Source organism: Mobula birostris, chromosome 29, assembly GCF_030028105.1.
Source record: "Mobula birostris isolate sMobBir1 chromosome 29, sMobBir1.hap1, whole genome shotgun sequence".
Lineage (NCBI taxonomy): Eukaryota > Metazoa > Chordata > Chondrichthyes > Myliobatiformes > Myliobatidae > Mobula > Mobula birostris.
The window spans coordinates 27,798,086-27,820,484 of NC_092398.1; the positions used below are offsets into that span (position 1 = coordinate 27,798,086).

General features: G+C 45.7%; 1 protein-coding gene across 10 annotated transcripts in view; it reads right to left on the minus strand.

Annotated features, from left to right (window-relative positions):
- Positions 1 to 22,399, minus strand: part of huwe1 (HECT, UBA and WWE domain containing E3 ubiquitin protein ligase 1) — a 279,725-nt gene that overhangs the window by 179,157 nt on the left and 78,169 nt on the right. For all 10 annotated transcript variants that reach the window (XM_072246462.1, XM_072246465.1, XM_072246460.1 and 7 more), the window contains 11 exons: positions 20,437 to 20,536; positions 19,460 to 19,560; positions 17,935 to 18,085; positions 16,526 to 16,653; positions 13,967 to 14,107; positions 12,480 to 12,585; positions 12,282 to 12,395; positions 10,142 to 10,243; positions 8,667 to 8,747; positions 4,256 to 4,362; positions 522 to 699 (listed from right to left, as the gene is read on the minus strand). In XM_072246462.1, the coding sequence (XP_072102563.1) occupies positions 522 to 699; positions 4,256 to 4,362; positions 8,667 to 8,747; positions 10,142 to 10,243; positions 12,282 to 12,395; positions 12,480 to 12,585; positions 13,967 to 14,107; positions 16,526 to 16,653; positions 17,935 to 18,085; positions 19,460 to 19,560; positions 20,437 to 20,536 (1,309 nt within the window). The remainder of the gene's footprint in view (positions 1 to 521; positions 700 to 4,255; positions 4,363 to 8,666; positions 8,748 to 10,141; positions 10,244 to 12,281; positions 12,396 to 12,479; positions 12,586 to 13,966; positions 14,108 to 16,525; positions 16,654 to 17,934; positions 18,086 to 19,459; positions 19,561 to 20,436; positions 20,537 to 22,399) is intronic.

Below are 22,399 nucleotides of genomic sequence, written 5' to 3' on the forward strand. Positions count from 1 at the left end.
CACGTGGCCAGCTTGTACAAGTGTCAGCGAGGGAGCACCCAGAAAACAGTGGCCATTAAAGATTAAACATGAACTCTACATGAGTGAAGTGTGTCAAACATACAGTGAAATGTGTCATTGGCACCAAATCAAATCAGCGAGGACTGTGCTAGGCAGCCTGCACTTCCAATGCCAACATAACACTGTCCACAACTCACTAACTCTAACCCATATATCTTTGGAATGTGGGAGGAAACTGGAGCACCCGTCGACAGACCATGCAGTCATGGGGAAAATGTACAAATTCCTTACAGGCAACAGCAGGAATTGAATCCCAATTGGTGGTAGCAGGTACAAAGCATCACACTAATCACATCACCATTGCATCTAGTTTGAAATGTACAGAGAGAAAGAAAGAGGCAAGGTTGGTCTACCAGTCACAGTCTTAGAAGACCAATTTCAATAGAGTAAGGAGACACACCCCAACCCCTGCGTGATATGTTATTAAACAGCTTGGAACCGGGGAGAGGAGCAACACTGACCTAGGGGATCCGAACTTCGGCGTCTTCTCATCGCAGGCAGGTAATCAGGGGATAGGAGCACCTTGAAGAGTCGCTCGAAGGGCTGGCATTGCACAAAGGACTGCAGCCCACGAGCATTCAGGCACAGCGCGCTGAAAACGTTTGGCAGGGAACCCAGAACTTCACGGGTTGCAGGCACCTGAGGAAATAAATGAAACACTAGGAGGAATGGTCTGGTTTTATTACTGCTTGATGCCCTATTTCCTTTCAAAATCCACATTTCAAAATCGGAGGGGCTCTTGAATTGGAATTGGTTTATAATTATTACGTACACCAAGCTACAGGGAAAAAACTTGTCCTGCATGCTTTTCATAGAGATCAATTCATTCCGTAGTCCAGTGAGGTAGTACAAGGTAAAAGCATCAACAGAATGCAGAGGGAAAAAAAAGGGGGGTTGTATTGAGGAAATTTGGTATGTCACCAAAGATGTATATGTACCAAGGAGAGCATTCTAACTAGCTACAACACTGTCTGGTATGGGGAGAGGGCGACTGCATAGGATCAAAATAAGCTACACTAAGTTGTAAACTCACACAGCTCCATCATGGGAAACTAGCCTCCCCAGCAACAAAGACACCTTCAAAAGGCAAGGCCTCAAAAAGGCGGCATCACCCAGGCCCACTTCTCTGCTACCGTCAAGATGGTGATACAGGAGCGTGAAGACGCGCACCCAACAGCTTCTTCCCTTCATCCTCATACTTCTGAATGGACAAGGAACCCAGAACACCTCACTGTTTAGCTCCCTTTTTGCATTACTTAATGTTTTAAAATAAATCTGTACTTCATATCATAATTTATGGTTTATTTATGTATTGCATTGTACTGCTGCTGCAAAACAGATGCCACGACACATGTCAGTGATAATAAATGTGACTGAAAGATGAAAACAAGTTGGATTGTGAGGTCAAGAGTCTATCCTATCATATTAGAAGACCATTCAATAGTGTTATAACAGCGGGTTAGAGGCAGTCCATCAGCCTAGTGGCTTTTGTACCTTCTGCCTGGTGGAGAGGGGAGGAGAGAGAATGGGGTATTTGATGAGTGGGGTCTTTGACCGAGTTTATGGGAGAGTGGCAGGTTTCTGTATGTCCTGAGTTGTATCTCAGATAAGATGGTGCCAGAGCTTGGCAATTCGTTGCAAGCTGTTCTCTTGAAAGTAAACAAAGAGCATTTGCATTGGGTAAAGCTGATAAACAAGAGGCCAGAGATTTTAGATCAAATTGACAAACCAACTGAGGTGGAAAAAATGTTATAAATTGCCAATGCTTGAAATTTAAAGTAAAAACCAAAAATCCTCAGGTCAGGTTGCAGCAGTGGAAAGAGATAATTAACCCTTCTGTTTCAACCGTTTCTCTTCCCACAGATATAGCCAGAATGAATATCTCCAACGTTTCCCTGTTTTTATTTGAGACAAGGAAGAAAGAAGGACTTCAGATCTGAGAGAAGGAGTTTCTAGGGATGAGCGGGTGGGGCGGCGGATTCCAAATTTCAACAGGATTTCAGGCGAATTTTCAACAGGACAGCTGGTGAAAGGATTGAAAGTGGAAATACACATGCAATGCAAGGGAATGAAATTCAGTATTTAACTTGTGGAGGTACTTGAATGAGTGAGAGGAAGGGAGTTAAAGAGAAGATAAATATAAACATTAGCTTTATAGGAAGAAAGGAATCCGGTTATCCTGACGGAGCCCTAATTACATACACTGACTTAGTTATAGTGATACAACACTAAAACAGACCCTTCAGCACATCTGGTCCATGCTATCCAAGATTTCCATCTAAGCTAATCCCATTTAACCCATATCCCTCTGAACTTTCCCTGTCCAATGTTTAAAAATTTAAGATTAAATTAGCATTATTTGTCAGATATACATCGAAACCTACATTGAAATACATTGCTTGCGTCAACCACAGTCCGAAAATATGCCAGGGACAGCTTGCAAGTGTCGCTAAGCTTCTGGGGCCAATACAGCATGCCCACAACTCACTTAACCCTAACGCGCATGTATTTTTAGTAAATGTGGTAGGGAACCGGAGCAAGCAAGGAAAGCCACGCAATCACAGGGGATAATATACAAACCCCTTCAGACAATGGCAGGAACTGAACCCTGATAGCTCGTGCTGTACAGCTGCAGGACATGGAGAGGGCGTTTCCTAAGGTGGGGAAGTCTAGGACCAGAGGACACAGCCTCAGAACCCTTTAGGATGGAGATGAGGGGGAATTTCTGTAGCCAAAGGGTACTGGATCTGTGGAATTCATTGTCACAGTTAGCCGTGTAGGCCAAGTTATTGGGTATATTTAAAGCAGAGGTTAGGTTCTTGATTAGTAAGGACATCAAAGGTTACAGGGAGAAGGCAGGAAAATGGTGTTCAGAGACTTTTGGAGAAGAGGAGTTCGGTGGGTAATACCGTTCCGGCTGACCGGAAGTGCACTGAGAGCGGTAAGCGTAAAGGAGTTGGGTGCTTACTAATCTGGTTAACAACAGATGGTGCAATCCGGGGCATATTACGATCGAGGAACGTGTTTGCGGACTGGATATTGAACTTTTTACTGTTGAACTTCGGTCACATTCCACCATGATACAACACTGGGCGGCACGGGAGGTCATTCCTGCCTGTGGCCATCGAACGTGCAGCTCCTCCCGTGGAGGGTCAGACACCCTGAGCCAATAGACTGGTCCTGGACTTACTTTCCATCTGGCATAGTTTGCATTTTGTTGTTTGATTGTTGGGGGTTTTTTGTATTGCTATATTTACGCTCTATTCTTGTTTGGTGCAGCTGTAACGAAACCAAATTTCCCTCGGGATTAATAAAGTATATCTATCTATAATAAATCAACCATGATGGAATGGCACAGCAGACTCAATGGGCCAAATTAGCTGATTCTGCTCCTATGTCTAATGGCAGGACTTCCCAAACTTGCTTAATGGTATTGGCCCATGGCAAAAAAAAAAAGGGTTAGGGACCCCTGCCTTATGGTGACAATGACAGCTACCATGCAGGACTTGGCCACCTTCACCAACGCACCAACATTACTGCGATTAGCATTTGAGAGATATTTTAGGAGTGGTGAAACCAAAGAAGGGTGGGTTACCTCAGCAAGGAGATGATAACAGCTAGATGGTAGCCCTGCATCTATTTTTTTTTTAAACTGAACATGCAAACATATTTGACACAACAAGTGTAAAACCCTAGGGCTTCGGATGGGTGAAGTAATCTGAACATTGTCACTCCTGCTTCACTACATGCTCACTGGGGATCCATCAAAGGGTTAGGACTTCTCTTGTAGTGAAGCAGGAATGACACGCTCACCGTGGAGCCCTTGAAGGGTCAGAGGCTTCTCCTGTAGACAGATTTGTATGCAAGCATGCACTTCATTTCCTGCTGGCCATTTCAATTTCAAAGTTGTTTTATTTTCCCCTGGGGTATCAAGCTAACCCAGGCTTGTCATGGTGTAGGAAGGACTAGTATCAGAAGTGAGAAGCTTCCACTCTAAAGCTTGTGGAAATTAGAGGCAGGGAAAGAGTGCAAGAAAAGGGCTAAAGTACATTTGGAACAGTTGACGTGAAAGAGCTGTGACACGGTGAGTCCAGTGGGGCAAAGGGTGACGGTGGCAGGAGGGCAGTACTTTCCGCAAGGAGACGGTCGGCAGGGGACAGTCGGATGCAACCATAAGAGGGGCGCGACGACTCACATCTTTTATCAGCAGAGCGTGGAGCATGACATCTGTCAGTCCATTATCCTGGAGTGAGGACAACAGCGAAGGCTCTTGGAAAACAAACACCGTCACCACTTCTGTGGCTGCAAGTAGGAAGGGAAAAAAAATCAAATCAGAATTGCAACACAGAAGCGCCTCAACACATTGTTCAAATGAGCAACTGGCTGATGGAACAACTCAAAAGGTAATTCACATCTTGTTGTGTCCAAAAGAAACATCTTTCTCTCCTTAAAGGTTAGCTTTTTGTCACATGTACACGAAAACATACAGTGAAATGCATCGTTTGGGCCTAATCAAATCAGCAAGGATTGTGCTGGGCAGCCCATGTCACACCTCCAGGGTCAACATAGGAAGCCCACAACCAACTAATCCTAATGTCTCGGAAACATAGGAGGAAACTGGTGTACCCATTGGAAACCCACACGATCATGAGGTGAAAGGAGGAAATAAACTCCAATTGCTGGCGTGGTAGGTTAGCCACTATGCTATTGTGCTGCTCAGTTTATTGCTGTAGACACCAAGGTAAATTAAATTCCTTGCTTGCATGACATTCACAGGCTACACAATGCAGATGGTAACAAGAAATACAACTGAATGGAGTCTCTCCAAAGTGGTGCACAAAGAAGTACTGAAGTGACAACAAAGGAATAACCGAGAGGTTGAGATAAAGGTGGTAGCATCACCAGGAGGGGGTGTTTCAGTTGTCTGAAAGGAATGGGGAAGAAGCTGCTCTGCAGTCTAGATATCAAACTTCTTGTGCTCCTGCATCTTCCCCCAGGAAGTGGGACAGAGAGAAAAGGCAATGGCATCATCAATGTTACAGTTCGTTATCCTTCAACTAATTAAGACTGAAGGACAAGTTGAGGGGAAGAAAGGACCTATACTTCAGCTCAATTCAAGACTTGTGAAAGCTCAAGAGTGGCAGGTGTTAATGACTGCAGAATTTCCAGCTCACTTCAATATGCAAACATCTGGCTTGGAATAGAGTATGATGAGATTCCAATGTTAACAGTTACATTCCGTGTTCACATGAATGGACCAGAGATCCAGAGAAGAGATCAAAGTTCACCGCAAGTCAGGGAGTTCATTCAATGTAACAAACAAAAAATGGGGGGGCGAAGTTGGGCAACATCTATGGAGGAAATAAACAGTTTCGGGACAGGAAAGGAAAGAGGCTGAAGCCAGATTAAATGGTGGGAGCAGAAGAAACCCAAACTGGCAGCTGATAGGTGACACCAGGTAAGGTGGCGGATGGAGGTGATGAAGTGAGGTGAGAAGAGATAGGTGGAAAAAGTGCTGAAGAAGGAGGAATCTGAAAGGAGAGGAGAATGAAACATGGGAGAAAGGGAAGGAAGAGTGGCACCAGAGGCAGGCGATGAGAATGGGTAAGAAAGGAACCAGAATGGGGAATGGAAAAGGAGGGTGGGGGGGGGGGGAGGAGGTGGCAGAGAAATAACATTAGAAAAAAGAAAATTCATTAAATGGCTGTGGAATATCACCAATACAGGTCCCATAGCCCAAGCTGTGCTAAACTTTTAACCTACCTATGATCAATCTAACCCTTCCCTTCTATATAGCTCTCTATTTTTCTATTATCCATGTGCCTATCTAAGTTTCATAAATTTCCCTAATATACCTGCCTCCTCCGCCACCCCTGGCAGCATGTTCTGTGCACCCACCACTCTGTACTTAAAAGATAACTTCTGATATCCCCTTGTAGTTTCTTCCAAATCAGTTTAAGTTATGCCCCCTTCGTATTAGTCATTCCCATGCTGGGAAAAAGTCGCTTTAACTATCCACTCAGTCTGCAGTTTGCCTCTTAGCATCATGTGAACCTCTATCAAGTTGCCACTCCTCCTCCTTCACTCCAAAGAGAAAAGGCCAGGCTCACTCAAACTTTCCTCATAAGACATCCGCTCCAATCCAGGCAGCATCCCAGAAAATCTCTTCTGCACCCTCTCTAATGCTCCTACATCTGGCAACCAGAACTGAACAAGTGTGGTCAAACCAGGGTTCTATAGAGCCAGAAAGATGGCAGTGCACAGCAGCATTTATGGCCTACCCAAAGGAGTTATTGTCTTTTTTTAAACTTTTTTTTATGATTACAAAACCCTGCTGGACACTTAAGAACTTAAAAGTTCTGCAGGACTACCCCATCAGCGAGTTGTTGGCAGAAAAACTAAAGGAGCTGGACTTGGTGCGGATCGTGCTGCTGCATCAAGAGAGGCGAAGGAGTCAATGCACAGTCTAACAGCAAGTGATCGCTGTTAGACCCTGTTAATGTGGAATGATGCAAGCTCGATTCACTTTTTTTATTGGCGGTGAGCAGGGGTGAACGGCCGGCAAGCTGCGAGGCCTCGGTTGCAGTGAGGACCTGACCTCAAGCCGTGGTACCACATGCTTACAGCTGCCCCAGAGAGAGGAATTTGGACCAGGCACACTCCACTGGAGTGTCAGGGCAGTGTGGCGTGGCGTCCATGCTGGAATCGGTGCTGCCCCCCAGTGTTCACACGGCAGAAGACAAGCCATATTGTGTTTAACTGAAGGCTGCTAGAAGCAACAATTATGCACAGAGTCTTAAACTATATATTTTGTGTGACTGTAATTTACTAATATCTTATGTGTGCTTGCTATTTTATACGTGTTATATATGCCTTGTGTGACTGCTGACACTATGTTTTACATCTTGGCTCCAGAGTAACGCAGTTTTGTTTGGCTGTATTCATGTATGGTTGAATGACAAGTAAACTTGAACTTGGCCTTGAACTGCAACATTACCATGTGGCTCTTGAACTCAATCCCCCAACTAATGAACACACCACAAGCCTTCTACCCTATCAGCTTGTGCTGCGACTTTGAGGGACCTAAGGACATGGACTCCAAGATCCCTCCGGTTCTCCAAGCTGCTAAAAAAAATCCTGCCATTTGCTCTGTCTTCTGACCTCAAGTTCAGCAGAAGGCTGTCCAGTTTTTGCTGGACTGCGTCAGCTGAAGAGATGCAAATGGAACAGAACAGCTCTTCGGACCACAAGATCGCAGAATGGAAGTTAGTATCGTTCAACCGAGAACCTTGTCCTGGAGCTGTGATGATTGGCCTCACACGGCAACTTGCCCAGTGACTTCACCCAGTGCAACCACCCACCGCTGCCCCCTTCAGTTGAGGAAAGGGGTTTCCTTTGCAACACTGGCAGGTTCAATTGTAACATTTAAGAACATAATAAAAGATGGCGCCAGGGGGTTTTGCAGACCTAGGCAACTTCTTCCAGTTTGTCCATGAAACATCTTATTCTTCTTTTCTCATGTCTCTTTTCTTTTCAAAATGGCTGGGGTCTTGTTGGAGTCCTTGATCTACAGCTGCTGCTCACGCTACATTTCTCCACGAGTAGTGGGTTCTCGGACTCGTCATGCAGCTAGGCATTTTGATATCTCCTTGTGCGGCCTGGAAGAAGTGTGCCTTCATGGGCGACCCGGTTCCTCGCTGACTGAAGTGTCGTGGAAGACTGAAACAGCAAGACAGCAGGTGGTGTGCACTGCTGTCGGGGAAAAAGGCCCCTCTCTCTCTGTATCATGGCGAGAGACAGCCTGTTGGACTCCAAGTCAGGGGACTTGGAGAAGCAATGCGGAAGTTTGTAACATTGAAACAGTGAGCTGCTGGTCTCCCACTTCCATTGTTGAAGGAGCGACCTCTCCCACCCCCCCAAGTGCTTTTGCTGCTGCTTGTATGTGTGAGCGGGGGGGGGGGGGGGGGGTCTTTGGGATTCTGAGGTTTCTGTCATTCATCCTTTAGGATTTTTTCTGTTTCACGCATGTCTGCGAAGAGTAAAAATTTCAGGTTGTATACTGCACACATTCTCTGATCTCTGATGTTAAATTGATACAAGTCCAGTGATGTGGCTGGCTGACAAAAGACATTGGCAGTCCAGACTTCCACTCTACGCTTGAAGGCCATGTGAGCACAGGCACAAGACCGGTCAATCAGCAGGTCAGGTGTTCAAAACTGGAGTTCATCTGATGTTTAGGGCCCCATCAAAGGCTAATCTGGAGGTCTAGGGAGGACAGGAGCCTGATAGTCAATCAGTAGTCTGAATGTTGAAGTCTGGTGACTGTAGGTGGAGGCCTGCCCTGGAGTTGTGTTCTGTTTTGCTGTGTTGTGCTGTTCTGCCAAACATCATGGGTGTGCTATGTTGGCGCTGAAATGTGCAGCGACAACTTGCCCCACAGCACATCCCTAGGTTGTGTTGGTCATTAGTGCAAATGGTGCATAAATGAATCTGAATTTCAATGGAACTAATTGCGACCATTACAGACAGGAAATGCAACTTGCTTCAAGTAATACAGCAGGGCTCAAAGGAAAGGTATAAACAAATTAACAGAATATTTCACTTACCAAGCAGGAAGAGCGATGGCCCATAATACTCTGCATTGCTGATAATGTGCTTGAGTGAGGTAGGCAGGGAACCATCCATTACTGAAAGGTAACACACCAGAATTAAATTAGCACTTTGCTTAACAGATTATACCAGGAAAGGACAAAGTTCAAAGGAAATTTATTATCAAAGTACGTATATGTTACAACATACCACCTTGAGATGCATTTTCTTGCAGGCATTTACAGGAGAAAAGAAATACAAAAGAATTTCACGAAAAACTATACATAAACAGGCAGAAGAACTGACAAACAACCCAAGTCCAAAAGAAGGCAAACTGCAGGAAAAAAACCTGCAATAATGTAAAGTATACTTCGTACCCACTCCCCCACTCACTTTCCCTAATCACCTGCCAGCTTGTAGTCCTCCCCCACCCCCTCCCCCCACCTTTTAATTCTGGCTTCCTTTCCAGTCCTGATGAAGGTTCTCGGCCCAAAATGTTGAGTGTTGTTTCGTCTCCGTAGATGCTGCCTGATCTGCTAACTTCCTCCAGCGTTATGTGCCAGTTTTCCAAGATTTCCAGCATCTGCGTGGCCTGCCAGATTCAGTCACTGTTATGACCCCTCCCCAATTAACTCGACTCAGCCTTCCCTACTTGATCCACCTCAGTCCATCCCTCCTCTCCCTGCCCTCAGTTCAGAAGGGTCATGACCTGCAACATTGACTGCCTCTTTCCAAATGTGAATTCCTCCAGCGTTTTGTTTTGGGGGGGGAGAGAACCTTGTAAAACAGCTGGGAGAATCAATGACAATGGGTGACAGCCCTTAATTCTGCCCACCCGAGCAGTTATGAGGAGCAAAATGTTTGCAGATGTGACTTAATGGGCAGCACCATTGCTGATCACGGCCCTAAGGAACATAGAGGAACCACAGAGAGAGGGCATAGGTTGGAGAACCCCAAACCCCCTCTTTTGGTTGCCATCGCAGTGTTGAGAAGCCACTAAGAACATCAAGAGGTTCTTCATCCACAAAGGAGATCAGAATGCTGGAGGAACTAAGCAAGTCAGGCAGCATCTCGGGAGGGGAATAAACAGTCACCGTTTCAGGCCAAGATCCTTCATAAGAACTGGAAAAGAAGGGGGCAGAAGCCAGAATAAAAAGGATGGAAGCAGGGGGAGGAGAATAAGCTGGCAGGTGGGTGAGGGAGTGCAGATGACACAGGGAAATGATAGGTGGAAGAGGTAAAGGGCTGCAGAAGGAATTTGATAGGAGAGGAGAGTGGATCATGGGAGAAAGGGAAGGAGGAGGGTAGTCAGGGCAGTACAGAAACACTCTAGATTTCCAGCATCTGTAGAATGCCTTGTGTTTACGGCTTGCTGCAGTTGCTCAGGGGTTCAGAAAGCAAGGCAGGGTTAGAGGAAACTATATAAACTCCAGACAAGAGTTGTAGCAACTTCTAGAGTTGGGTGGAGAGCAACACGGAGAGAACACATTACCGTGTCGGATGCTGTCTGAGAAGGCTGGATCCTGAATGGCCTTCTTCAAGAAGTTTAGCATGGATTTCAACAGAGCCGCACGCTGGGGAATGCACTGGACTCCTGCAAGAAAGGAAAGACCAGAAGTTCAATCATGCTTCAACCTTTTCTAAAGTACACTTATTACAGAAATGTTAAAGGGCTCAGTTTATTAAGTGCAAGGCCAAACTGCACCAAAGGCCATGTCAGAAGCAATACAGCCTGCTGGACAGGGGAGCAAAGGACTTCCTGTCTGTCCTTACAAGTACAGCTGTGGGAATTTGTGAGGGCCAAGGTTTACTGTGTCTGCCAGAGGTTGGCACCACCAACTGTAGTGCTCCCACTGACAGGAATGCCAGTGAACAGCAGGATCGCTAGTGTGGCCACACAGGTCTCACAAGTGGAGGAAAGAAGCCACAATCTGCTGACCCAGGCAATAGCACAACACTTTCACACACATTGAAGCCTCCAGCCCGTGAGTCTCTGTGAGTCTGCTGGGGAGGTTGAAGGCCCAATACCTGCAATATACAAGTCCAGTAGAAGCTAGCGGTTGAAGACCACCTGCCCTGGGGTTAGAGTACTGAGTAAATGGGAGGAAGGAATCAAGGGCTTGTTTTGCTGTTGTTCTGCTCCTTGGTATGCTCTGTTTTATTGTGTTCTGTGTTGTTCTGCTAAGAATGGTGGGCATGTTATGTTAGCACCAGAATGTATGGCAACACTTGCAGGCTGACCCCAGAACACCCCCGGGTGCGTTGGTTGTTAACGCAAATTACACAATTCACTGTATGTTTAACCCTTTGAATGAAGCAGTAAAAGTGACACCATGACTGGAAGCAGCTTTAGGTGTGTTGCTGCCCTCATTTCTTTGTGGGGCTGCACTTCACAAGTGCCCATTCCCCTCCAAGCACAGCTTTGAGGACATGGATCCTTCATTGGGAAAGGTGGAGGGAATTGTTTGGGAGGACCAAGCAATGAATTCCTCCCATCCCTGTCTCAAGGGCAATTGAAATCTCTTCACAATGACCAGGAGGCTGGTCCAAGGAATTTATACTTAGAGATTCACCAGTGTAACAGGCCCTTCGAGAACAACAAGCCCACATCATCCAAATAAACCCAGGCATTTATATTTAGAGATACAGCACAGCAACAGACCTTTCTGGAACAACGGGCCCACACTGCCCAAATACAACCAGGTGACCAATTAACCTCAACTACTTTGGAATATAGGAAGAACACACGGTCACAAGGAGAATGAGCAAACTCCTTAAAGGCAGCGGTGAAACTGAACCCAAGTCACTGGTGCATTAATTTTACTACACTAACCATGCCTCCCCAGATTTCCTAGGATGTCCTCCATTGGAACCCAATCCCACCTCTGTACAGCCAGGTAACTTGTTCCCCTGGACACATGCCCATTGAGGTTGAACAGGTGAGAGGACTGTTTTCATTGCAGCACAGGAGGTTGAGGGGCTGACGACACAAAGGAGCATAAAATTACAAGGGGCATATATAGGATGAAGGCTTGCTTCCCCCCAGGATTGGGGCAACCAAGGACTACGGAGCATTGGTTTAAGGTGAAGGGGGAAGAGGTCGGTGAAGTCCGGAGGTCAAAACCAAACGTTTAAATCCAGAGTTCAGCAGGAACACACAGCATTGGGCATGTTGGCTGTTAATGCAAATGATGCACTTCACTGTTATGCTTCGATGAAAATGCGAGAAATGAATTTGAATATACTGAGGGCACTCAGTATATGGAACAAGCGGCCAAGGAAGTGGTTGAGGCAGGTACGTTTACAACATTTAAAAGGTTCTTCAAAGGGCTGAAAATGATATGGGCCAAAGGCAGGCGGACAGAAGTAGCTTAGATGGGAACCCTGGCCAAGAGCTTTTATTCTTAAGAGTAGGTTAAAAGATCGGCTGAAGGACCTGTACTATGCTGTACTGTTCTGTGTTCTACCGTGGACCAAGAGCCTGATTCCAGACTATACAACCTTAAGTTAGGACACCAGCATCATTCTCATCTCAGCTTGCCTCTGTAAGAGCTGAAACTGGCATAAAGCTGAAGCAGGTTTCCACAGGTACACCACTCTCCTTTCACAGAGGTAGGCACAACCATTCTTACCCGTTCTCGGTGGGTAACTCATGACAGTATTTGGTCCCCGCGACTCTCCTTCCGGCCGGACCTCAGTGGTTGACGTTGAAGGACCTGGACTGCTCTCCATAACGATATCTGAAACTACAGCAGGGTTGGTAAATGCAGTGCAGATCAGCAGCAATGGATGCGGTAATGCCGGAAGTTACAGGCAGTCTGTGTTGATACCTTCAGAATCTGTCTCCATGTCCTCTCCCTCCTGAGCCGTGCTTGACCGCTGAATCTTTGGCTTGATGACGAAAGGACATTCCTTTCTGCAGATATCCACTTCATGCTAGAAAAATGAAACGACGATTAGTGGAGCAGCCCAATGGGGAGAACCATGCTCTTCCACCCCCCGGAGTGTGTGATGGGACAGGGTAGAGGGAGCTTCACTGTGTCTGTCATGGAACAGTGTGGAGGAAGGCTTAATCTGTGTCTGATGGGAACTTCACTATCTGTATGACCCCAGAAGTGTGTGCTGGATCAGGGGTAGAGGGTAGAGTGTGAGACAGAGCAGGGCACCAGGAACAGTGGAAGCTGCTTTTGATTTTTCCTCTAATAAGTTTCTGATAAAACATAGATCATTCTGAGGATTAAGACTAGCGCCAACCCTGAAATGGTCTAAATGCCATTTCCAGAGTTAAAGGTGACCAGGGAAGTGTGGTTAAAACAGAAAAGCACAGTATAGGAACAGGCCCTTCGGCCCACAATGGTGTGCCAAACCAATTAGTAATGAAATGGCTAACGAATTACTTCATCCTACACAAAGTCCACATCCTTCCATTTTCCTCACATTCTTATCTATACATCTCTTGAAAGTCTGTAATGTTTCAGCCTCTACCACCAATCCAGGCACCAACCATTCTACATAAAAAAACTTGCCCCCCCCTCACATTTCCTTTGAAATTACCCCTCTCACTTTAAATGCATGCCCTCTGGTATTAGACATTTTAACCCTGGGAAAATGATATTGTCTGTTTATTCTATGGATGCCTCTCGCAACCTTATAAACGTCTGTCAGATCTTCCCTCAGCCTCTGCTGTGCCAGAGAAAACAACTTAAGTCTGTTATACCACATGCCCTCTGATCCAGGCAATGTCCTGGTAAACCACTTCCATACTGTCTCTTAAGCCCTGACATCCTTCCAACCAGAGTTATATGCTTTACTCCAAATGTGGCCTAGCCAGAATTTTATAAAGCTGCAACATCACTTCTGGCTTTTAAACTCGATGCCTCAACTAATGAAGGCAATCATACCTTCTTAGCCGCCTTATCAACCTGTGTGGCCACTTACAGGGGACCCCCAAGATCCGTCTGCTTATCATGCTTCAAGGAGGGTTTTTGGCAAATCACTGACTTTGGGTAAACAGAGTTCCAACAATCCAGATTCTTCTAGCAATGAACTCCAAATTTGTGCTCACTTAGCACTTTATATCCCTGTGCCAAACTCGCTTAGAACACACAGGATTGAACTGAACTTGCTGTGGCTTTGCCCCATTTAATAATCGTGATCAGCAACAATACGCATCACATTTTTTTTTATTTTTTAAGGCAGGCTGCCAATTCCACTCCCAGTCACATGCAGCAGAGCGTGGATCCGATAACTGTTAAGATACACTTCAGAACAAATTGTGAGTCTTTGCCTCGCCACTGGACTCTCAGGTTCCACGTACCTCTAATCGATTGATGAACACAGCCAGGCCACTGTGCGACTGGAAAGCAGCCATGTCCAGGTTGGTGATAAGGTCCACCACACGGACAGCCCTGGTCACAAAGGTAATCTGATCCTGCTCATCCCCGAGGTACTTGATCACCTAGGAAAAAAGAAGGCAAGTTGAAAGAACATCACAATATGGAGATCACGGTGTTACTGATAAAGGCACAACCAACAAGAAGCTACTGACTGAGGCAGGGTCTTCCCAGTCAATGTCTCTCACCAAGGCCACTGAACCTCCCCATGCCACACCTGTATGCTGGAGATACAGTGAAACTGTACCTACGCCAAATGGGGATCGCACTTCTCGTCAGTGTAGCCAGTTTGCAATGACTACAAGTGTACTACAAGCTGACTAGCAGCTCTACTTCATTCACACTTCTGAGGAGATTCGGTACGTCATCAATGACTTAAAATTTCCACAGATGTACAATGAGGGCATTCTGACTGGGTGCATCCCAGTCAGCGCTGAAGGTTCCAGTGCACAAGTTCCGAAGAGACTGGAAAGGGTTGTAGACTCAGCAAGCTTCATCATGGGCACAAGGCTTCCCACCATCGAGGACATCTTCCAAAGGCAATGCCTCAAGAAGTCTGCATCCATCACGAAGGACCTTCACCATCCAGTGACATGCCCTCTTCTCATTACTACCAGCAGGGAGATGGTACAGGAGCCTGAAGACCCACAATCAACATTTTAGGAACAGGGATCACAAGTGGAGAGGGTGAGCAACTTCTAGCTCCTGGGTGCCAACATCACTAAATATCAATCCTGGGCTCAACATATTTATGTAATTACGAAGAAGGCATATCAGTTGCCATATAGCAAGTTTCTACAGATATACTGTGGAGAGCATACTAACTAGTTGCATCACCATCTGGCATAGGGGGGTGGGCCCTGCACAGGAATGAAAAAAGTTGCAGAGGCTTGCAAATTCAGCCAGCTCCACTACGGCACCAGCCTCCCCTGCATCCAGGACATCTTCAAAATCAAGGACTCAAAAAGGCGGTACCCATCAGTGAGGATCCCCACCACCTAGGGCTTATTAGGGCCCTCTTCTTATTACTACCATCAGGGAGGAGGTACTGAGAAAGACACAAACTCAAAGTTTTAGTTCCCTTCCACCATCAGATTTCTGAATGAACCATGATCATTCCCTCACTATTTTGTGCTATTTATTTAATTTATTCTTTAAAATACGTTTCTTATTGCAATTTATAGTTTTTTATGCACTGCACTGCTGCCACAATAAAAAAAAACAATTTCACAACATATGTCAGGATATTAAACCTGATTGTGATTCTGGACTTACATGCAATCTGAAGGTTAAAAACTGAAAGTACATTTGGCATTGTGTCCACTAAACTCGGGAGAAGAGAACAGACATGCCAGATCTGTCAGCAGCAATAGATCTGATTTTGAATCCCAGCCTCCGAGGGTGCGTGCAGTTTGCCTGTTCTTCCTGAGGCCACATAGGATTCTTCTCACCACGCAAAGACGTGCAGGTTGGTAACTGCGCCGAGTGTGAGGGAGAATGATATGGGATCAGTGTAATTGGGTGGCTGATAACTAGCAAACTCAGTGTGTCAAAGGGCTCTCTTGCCTGCTGTGTTACTATGACTGCCAATTGTCTCAAATATCCTTCTCCTGCAAAGGTTATCTCTTTGTTTACTTTATCATTCAACACTTTCAAGTTTATTTTTTAATGATTCATTTGTTCAGAGATACAACATGAAATAGGCCCTTCTGGCCACACTGCCTGACAATCCTGGTTTGACTCTAATCTAATCACAGGATAATTTGCAATGATCAATTCACCTACCCAGAGAAAACACACACAGTCCACGGGGAGAACACAGAGCGTCTCCTTAGAGGATGCCGGGATTGAACACAGAACACCAACTAAGTGCGTCTGCAGGCATGCCACCCCACCTCCCCCCACCCTCCCACCCCTGGCATTCTCCTCTGCAGTGCTTCACCCTTGCCATTTCCAAAATTGTTCGCTCCAGCCAGACTTGGAAACTCGCTCTCTACTTCATTTGACAAATACAGTACAGTGCAAAAGAATTAGGCCCCCTAATATGTACCAAAGACTCTTGCAGTATACCATAGAGTCACCCAGTACGGAGGGAGGTGGGTTGATTGGTGGACAAGAGGGCCATTCAGGGTCCAAGCAGAAGGCAGTTGAGAGCTCTGCCCATACAGATGGCCTGCCTGTCTTCCAGAGTTACGTTCATGCCTGAGTGTCCTTGGGAGAGGAAGCATGCAGTTTCCCACGGAATTGAGTGTTTTGTAGATGACTGCAACAATATGTTAATTAGAAATTGTAAATATGATTGTCAATCTCTGTACATTGTGTGTATTTTTGAATGAATAAACTCTTATAGTTTTGTGAAAAAAGGACAAGTCTTAAAGTCCAGCTTCCCTGCTAAACCTTCACCCAGTCTATTCGCCCTCCCAGTGTGGCACAGAGGAATAGTGTTTTTCGAGGGTCTTCAGAAACCAAGAATCAACTCTCACCTTGAGTAGAGCTTCCATCATGCCACAGGAGACCAAGGCCTCGCCACCTGCGTCATAGCTGGCTAGGTGGTAGAGAAACGAGAACAATGCCGTGGCAAACTGATGAGGATACGGCTCCATAGACGGATCTGGTGCCAAGGTAAAATTCAAACAGAAAAGCAAATCAGGATTCATCAACCTTGCAGTTAAGACACTTGTGCAATTGCCCTTTCATTTCATGGGCATCTTATCAACAGAAAATAACCATCCAGTACGACTATGAGAAATGGGAGCACAATTAGGACACTCGGCCCATCGGGTCTGTTCCATCATGCAGATTGAAGGGCATCAGGGCGTTAATGAAAGACCTGCTTACTCTCCTTACTGTTGCATGGTTTATACTGAGATCGGGGCCCGCCATTCCAGAATGACAGAAAGGAGTGCTTGCCATTAATTAGGAGTTTGAGGAGATTTGGTACGTCACCAAACAAATTTCCACTGATGTACCATGGAGAGCATCTTGGCTAGTTACATCACCATCTGGTATGGAGAGGCCACTGCATAGGATCACGAAAAATATGCAGAGGGTTGTAAACTCAGACAGCGCCATCGTGGGCACTTGCCTCCCCAGCATCAAGGGCATCTTCACAAGAAGTACAGCATCCATCAGGAAAGACTCCGATCACTCAGGACGTGCCCTCTTCTCATTACTACCATCAAGCCCAACACACACTCAATGTCTCAGGAACAACTTCTCCCCCACCCCCCCACTCTACTCACCATTCATTAGATTTCTAAATGGTCAAGCCCAAAACTACCTCATCTGGTTTGGGGGGGGCGGGGGGAGACTACTGCACAGGATCGAAGTAAGCTGCAGAGAGTTGTAAAATTAGTCCGCTCCATCATGGGCACTAGCCTCCATAGTAGCCAAGACATCTTCAAGGAGCAGTACCTCAGAAAGGCAGTGTCCATCAATAAGGACTCCTCAACACCCAAAGACATCTCATTGTTACCATCAGGAACGAGGTACAGGAAACTGAAGGAACACACTTAGCGATTCAGGAAAGCTTCTTCCACTCTGCCACCCAAACTCTAAATGGACACTGAACCCATACTTTTTAATTTCTGTTTTTGCACTAATTATTTTAACTAACATCCATACATACTTACTGCAATTCAGCTTTTCCCCCTATATTTATCATGCTTTGCATTGTACTGCTGCCACATAATTAACAAATTTCACGATATATATTTCCTATTGTAATTTATAGCATATTTAAGCATTATACTGTGTTACAAACCAACAAATTTCTGACAAACTTGACTCTGATTCCCTCTGGTTGACTGCAATTCAGCAACTCCTGCTCATCACACACAAAGCTCTGAAGCATAAAAAAGGATGATGTTTCTTCTTGTGCACCTATACTCACCAATCATGGCCTGTATGCAGTTTCTCACCAGCACAGGCAGAAAACCGTGGTATGACGCAGTCCCCGTGCAGTCTATAATGCTGCTCAGCTTGGGAGTCCGCTCCAAATGGACAATAGATGTCAACGTCCGCAAGGAAGCAGCTTTGATATCCTTTTGAAAGAAAGCGAAGTCAGTGAAGGGAAGAAAAGGATCATCACTTCAAGCAAGAGAATAGCAAAGGAGTTAGCTTCGATGATGCCACATCTCTTAAGCTGGTGGTTTCAAATCCAACTCCTTCCATGTGGAGGTGATAGTTTAAAGCCTTGGGTATCTCCTATTTTGAATTCTGCCCTTACTAAACTGGTGGTAAAGAGATAGAGGGATTTTCTTTTGGTTGCAGGCTGGGAACCTGCCTGTCTTGACATTGGCTGAACATTCAGGTAGGCTGGGGATCCCTACACGAAGGACATTGGACCACCATGTATGCGGCAAGTGGCAGGTTCACAAGCAGGCGTTTTGTTTGGCACAGTGGTACAGTTGCTGCCAGGCAGCCACTGTTGTCCAGTTTGATCTGGACCCCCACCTCTCCCTTGCCCTGTCCTGTGTGGAGCCTGTAAATTCTCTGTGACTGCTGGTCTGACTGCTCTGTAATGTCAGGCAGTGGGTAAAAAAGGGTTAAAATGGGCATGATGTGCAAATGACTGCAGAGTCTTTTGTCACTGGGAGCTATTACAGTGTCAGTTGTAGGGAAAAATTTAAATATGGGAATTACATATACTCCAGGCTGCGTATGGAATATCGTTCCATTTATAAACATTATTTCAATATTGAATCCATGTTGTAAAACAATAGAGCACACTTCAGCCCATGATGCCGTGCCGACCTTTTCAGCTGTTCCACGGTCAATCTAACCCAAGAGTTTCCTACCTGGTGTCACGGACCCCTCAGTTAATGGAAAAGCTGCAGAGCATAAAAAAGATTGCAAACTCCTGATCTAAGCCTTTTCTTCACCATAGCCCTCCATTTTCCTTTCATCCAAAAAAGAAATATGGAACTATATGAGGCAACCAAGTAGCATACTGGTTAGCATAACGTTTCAGAATCAGCGACCCGAGTTCAATTCCTGCCGCTGTCTCCAGTGAGTTTGTATGTCCTCTCTGTGACAGCATGGGTTTTGTCCAGGCGCTCCGGTTACCATTCCCCCCACTGTCCAAAGACGTACAGATCAGCAAGTTGTGGGTATGCTATACTGGCACCAGAAGTGCAGCAACACTTGCGAGCTGCCTACCCAGCACATCCTCAGATCATGAGAAGCCAGTGAAGGGAAGGGAATGATCATCACTTCAATCAGGGAGGCAGAAAAGGAATAAGCTTGGGTAGCATGGGCTCGTTACCATGCTCTCATATATATACAAGCTGCCTTCGGAATAATGTCCCAGTATTCATAAACCATACATCATTATTGAGATCATACAGAAACTCAGGTGCCTACTCTTGGAAATATCACAGACATTGGTGGAACACTATACAGTATCACACACTCACCATTAGCTGCTTGTCAGGGATCTGTAGCACATCAACCAGCTCCTCTATCAAACCATTGTACAATATACTGTTGGCGGACTCTTGGAGCGCATTAGAGTAAACTGGAAAAATAAGAAGGCACGAGTTGTCACTGGATGGTTATCAGGAACCTCCCTCGTTTCCCCCCCTCCTGGAATTCACATAGACTGAGATCAAGTGACATATAGCTCTGATAACTCAGCAAAGACTAGGGGAGAAAAAATAAGGAATAAACAGCTTTTCAATCCCCTCTCATGATGGCAATGATCCATCAGAGATCACCAGCATCTGGGCCACGCCACTGCCTTGCAACTCCCATCAGGCAGATGGCATCTCTAGAGTGGCTAAAACTTTTGCACAGTACTATATTTGTCAATGTGGAGCGGAGAGCGAGTTTGTAAATCTGGCAGGAGCAAAGGATGCTGAGAATGGCAAGGGAGGGGTGTGGGACCTGTAGCAGCAAAGGAGTGCCAGAGACACGAGTGCAGCTACACCCAACCCTGAGACACCAAGCAAGGTCATTTGATTCCAAAAACTGTTCTATTGATCATTACTGAATGTCTCGCCGGTGCTCCCCCCTCCTTCCCCCTTTTCCCAAGCATGATTCCCCTCTCCATACCCCCTTCCCACTGTCAGTCCACAATAGATCCATATCAGAATCAGGTTTATCATATATGTCATGAAATTTGTTTTTTTGTTTGCAGCAGCAGTATAGTGCAATACATGAAATTACTACAGTTCTAGCTAATATATATGTGTCTAAGACTTTTCCATGCGATATATAAATCAGTATGTGAATCAGATCTTTCTGTCAGATGAGCTCACAACTTAAGAGCTGGCAGCCAAAAGTTGCAAGACTGAGAGATCTCTGCTCTCCCAGGACTCACTAAATACAAACTCTCCCACTCCCAAGCAAACAAGGGTACTTTGCTTTGACACAACGGGTCAGTATTTCTCACCTAATATAGAGATTGCATGCAACCGAGCTTGCACTGCTTGAAGTCTCTTCTTATGATTCGAGAAGCCGTGGGCTAGCCGTATGTGTGTAAACAGTAGCATCTGTGGGAAGAGAGCAGAAGGGCAGAATGACAACGGTTGAACCTTTGACAATCACTCCATTACATAGCTGTGTGCTTACTTTCTCAGACTCAAAGTCCAGAGGGAGGGGAAGAGGAGAAATCTCCTTACCCATGGGGTTGTTAATCACTGAGGATGCCTAAATATTAATACAGGCTTCTAGGAAGCAAGGAAACAGCGAGAGGTAGGATCCGTGTTGAGGTCAAAGATGGGCACAGTGGGCTACTTCAGATGCTGCTCCCTCATTTAAAGGCGTACAGGTTAGGGTTAGTAAGTTGCGGGCATGCTATGTTGGCACTGGAAGTGTGGCAATACATATGGGCTGCCCCCAGCACATCTCCACCCTGTGTTGGTCCGAGGCATAAACGACAGATTTCACTGCATGTTTCAAAGTACATGTGAATATTAAAGCTTTTACCTATTTTTTCATTTTTTATAACCAACAAACCATCCACCAACCACCAAATGAAGATGCAAGTGATGTGTGGCAATGTATTTATTTAGACACAGCACTGAACAGGCCCTTCCAGCCCTGCAAACTGCACCACTAGTAACTCACTGATTTAACCATAGGCAAATAACAGGACAACTTACAATTACCAATTAAGTTACTAACCAGTACATCTTTGGACTGTGGCAGGAAACCAAAGCACCCCACTTGTTGTCAGGGAGAACGCACAAACTCCTTACTGAATTGAACTCCAAGCTCCGACGCCTGGAGCTGTAATAGTGTCACACTAACTGCAACGCTACCATCGCACCCACTTGTTATTTCCATCCCGGTCAAGGCAGTATATGGCGTGCTTGTCTTTACTCATCAAGGAAATGAAGGGAAGAGTTGCGAAGTTATGTTGCAGGTTTATAAAACTCTGCTTAGGCCATATCTGCAGCATTGCATTCAACTCTGGTTGCCAGATTGCGGAAAGGATGGGGAGACTTTGGAGAGGGTACAGAAGATGTTCACCAGGATGCTGCCTGGATGAGGTTGGACAAACAGAGGTTGTCTTCTCTGCAGCAGGGGCTGAGAGGAGAACTGATAGAGGTTTATGAAATTAGCAGAGGCACAGGGAGAGAGCATTATAATTTTATTACCAATATACTGTACATGTGATAAATAAATCTCTCTCCTGGCACCACACACAAAATACTGGAGGAACTTAGCACACCAGGCAGCATCTATGGAAATGATTAAGCAGTCGATGTTTTGGGCCAAAACCCTTTTTCAGGACTCCCGAAACATGAACTGTTCATTCATTTCCATAGATACTGCCTGGCCTGCTGAATTCCTCCAGCTTTTTGTGTGTTGTTCTGCATTTCCAGGATCTGCAGACTTTCTCGTGTTTATAATCTCTGTTATCTGTTTTCTTTCAGGGTCGGAATGTCTAAAATAAAGGACATGCACTTAAGGTGAGGATGGAATGTTGATAAGAGATGAGAGAGTAAATTTTATTTCAATCATAGTGATGGGAGGCTGGATGCACTACCAGGGGTGGTGGCGTAGGCTGATACAATAGAGGCGCTTAAGAGTTTCTTAGAAAAGGCACAGGAATGTGCAGGGAATGAAAGGATATGGACCACCTGAAGGGAGAAGGGATGAGGCGTGATTATTTAATTAGCTCAGCTCCACACTGTGGGTATTATCTATGCTCACTCTGACTTGTCGGTGAGCTGCAGGAGCATAACACTGACCACTTCAGAACTGTATAGGGAGAAACATACCTTTTGGTGGGAGCAGGATACACATTTAGGCTCAAGGACTGACAGCCCACTTCTCAAAACATAACTTATGCCTTGCCCCATCCCACCATTCATCCCCTTTCACACAAAACAATGAAGGAAGGGGCC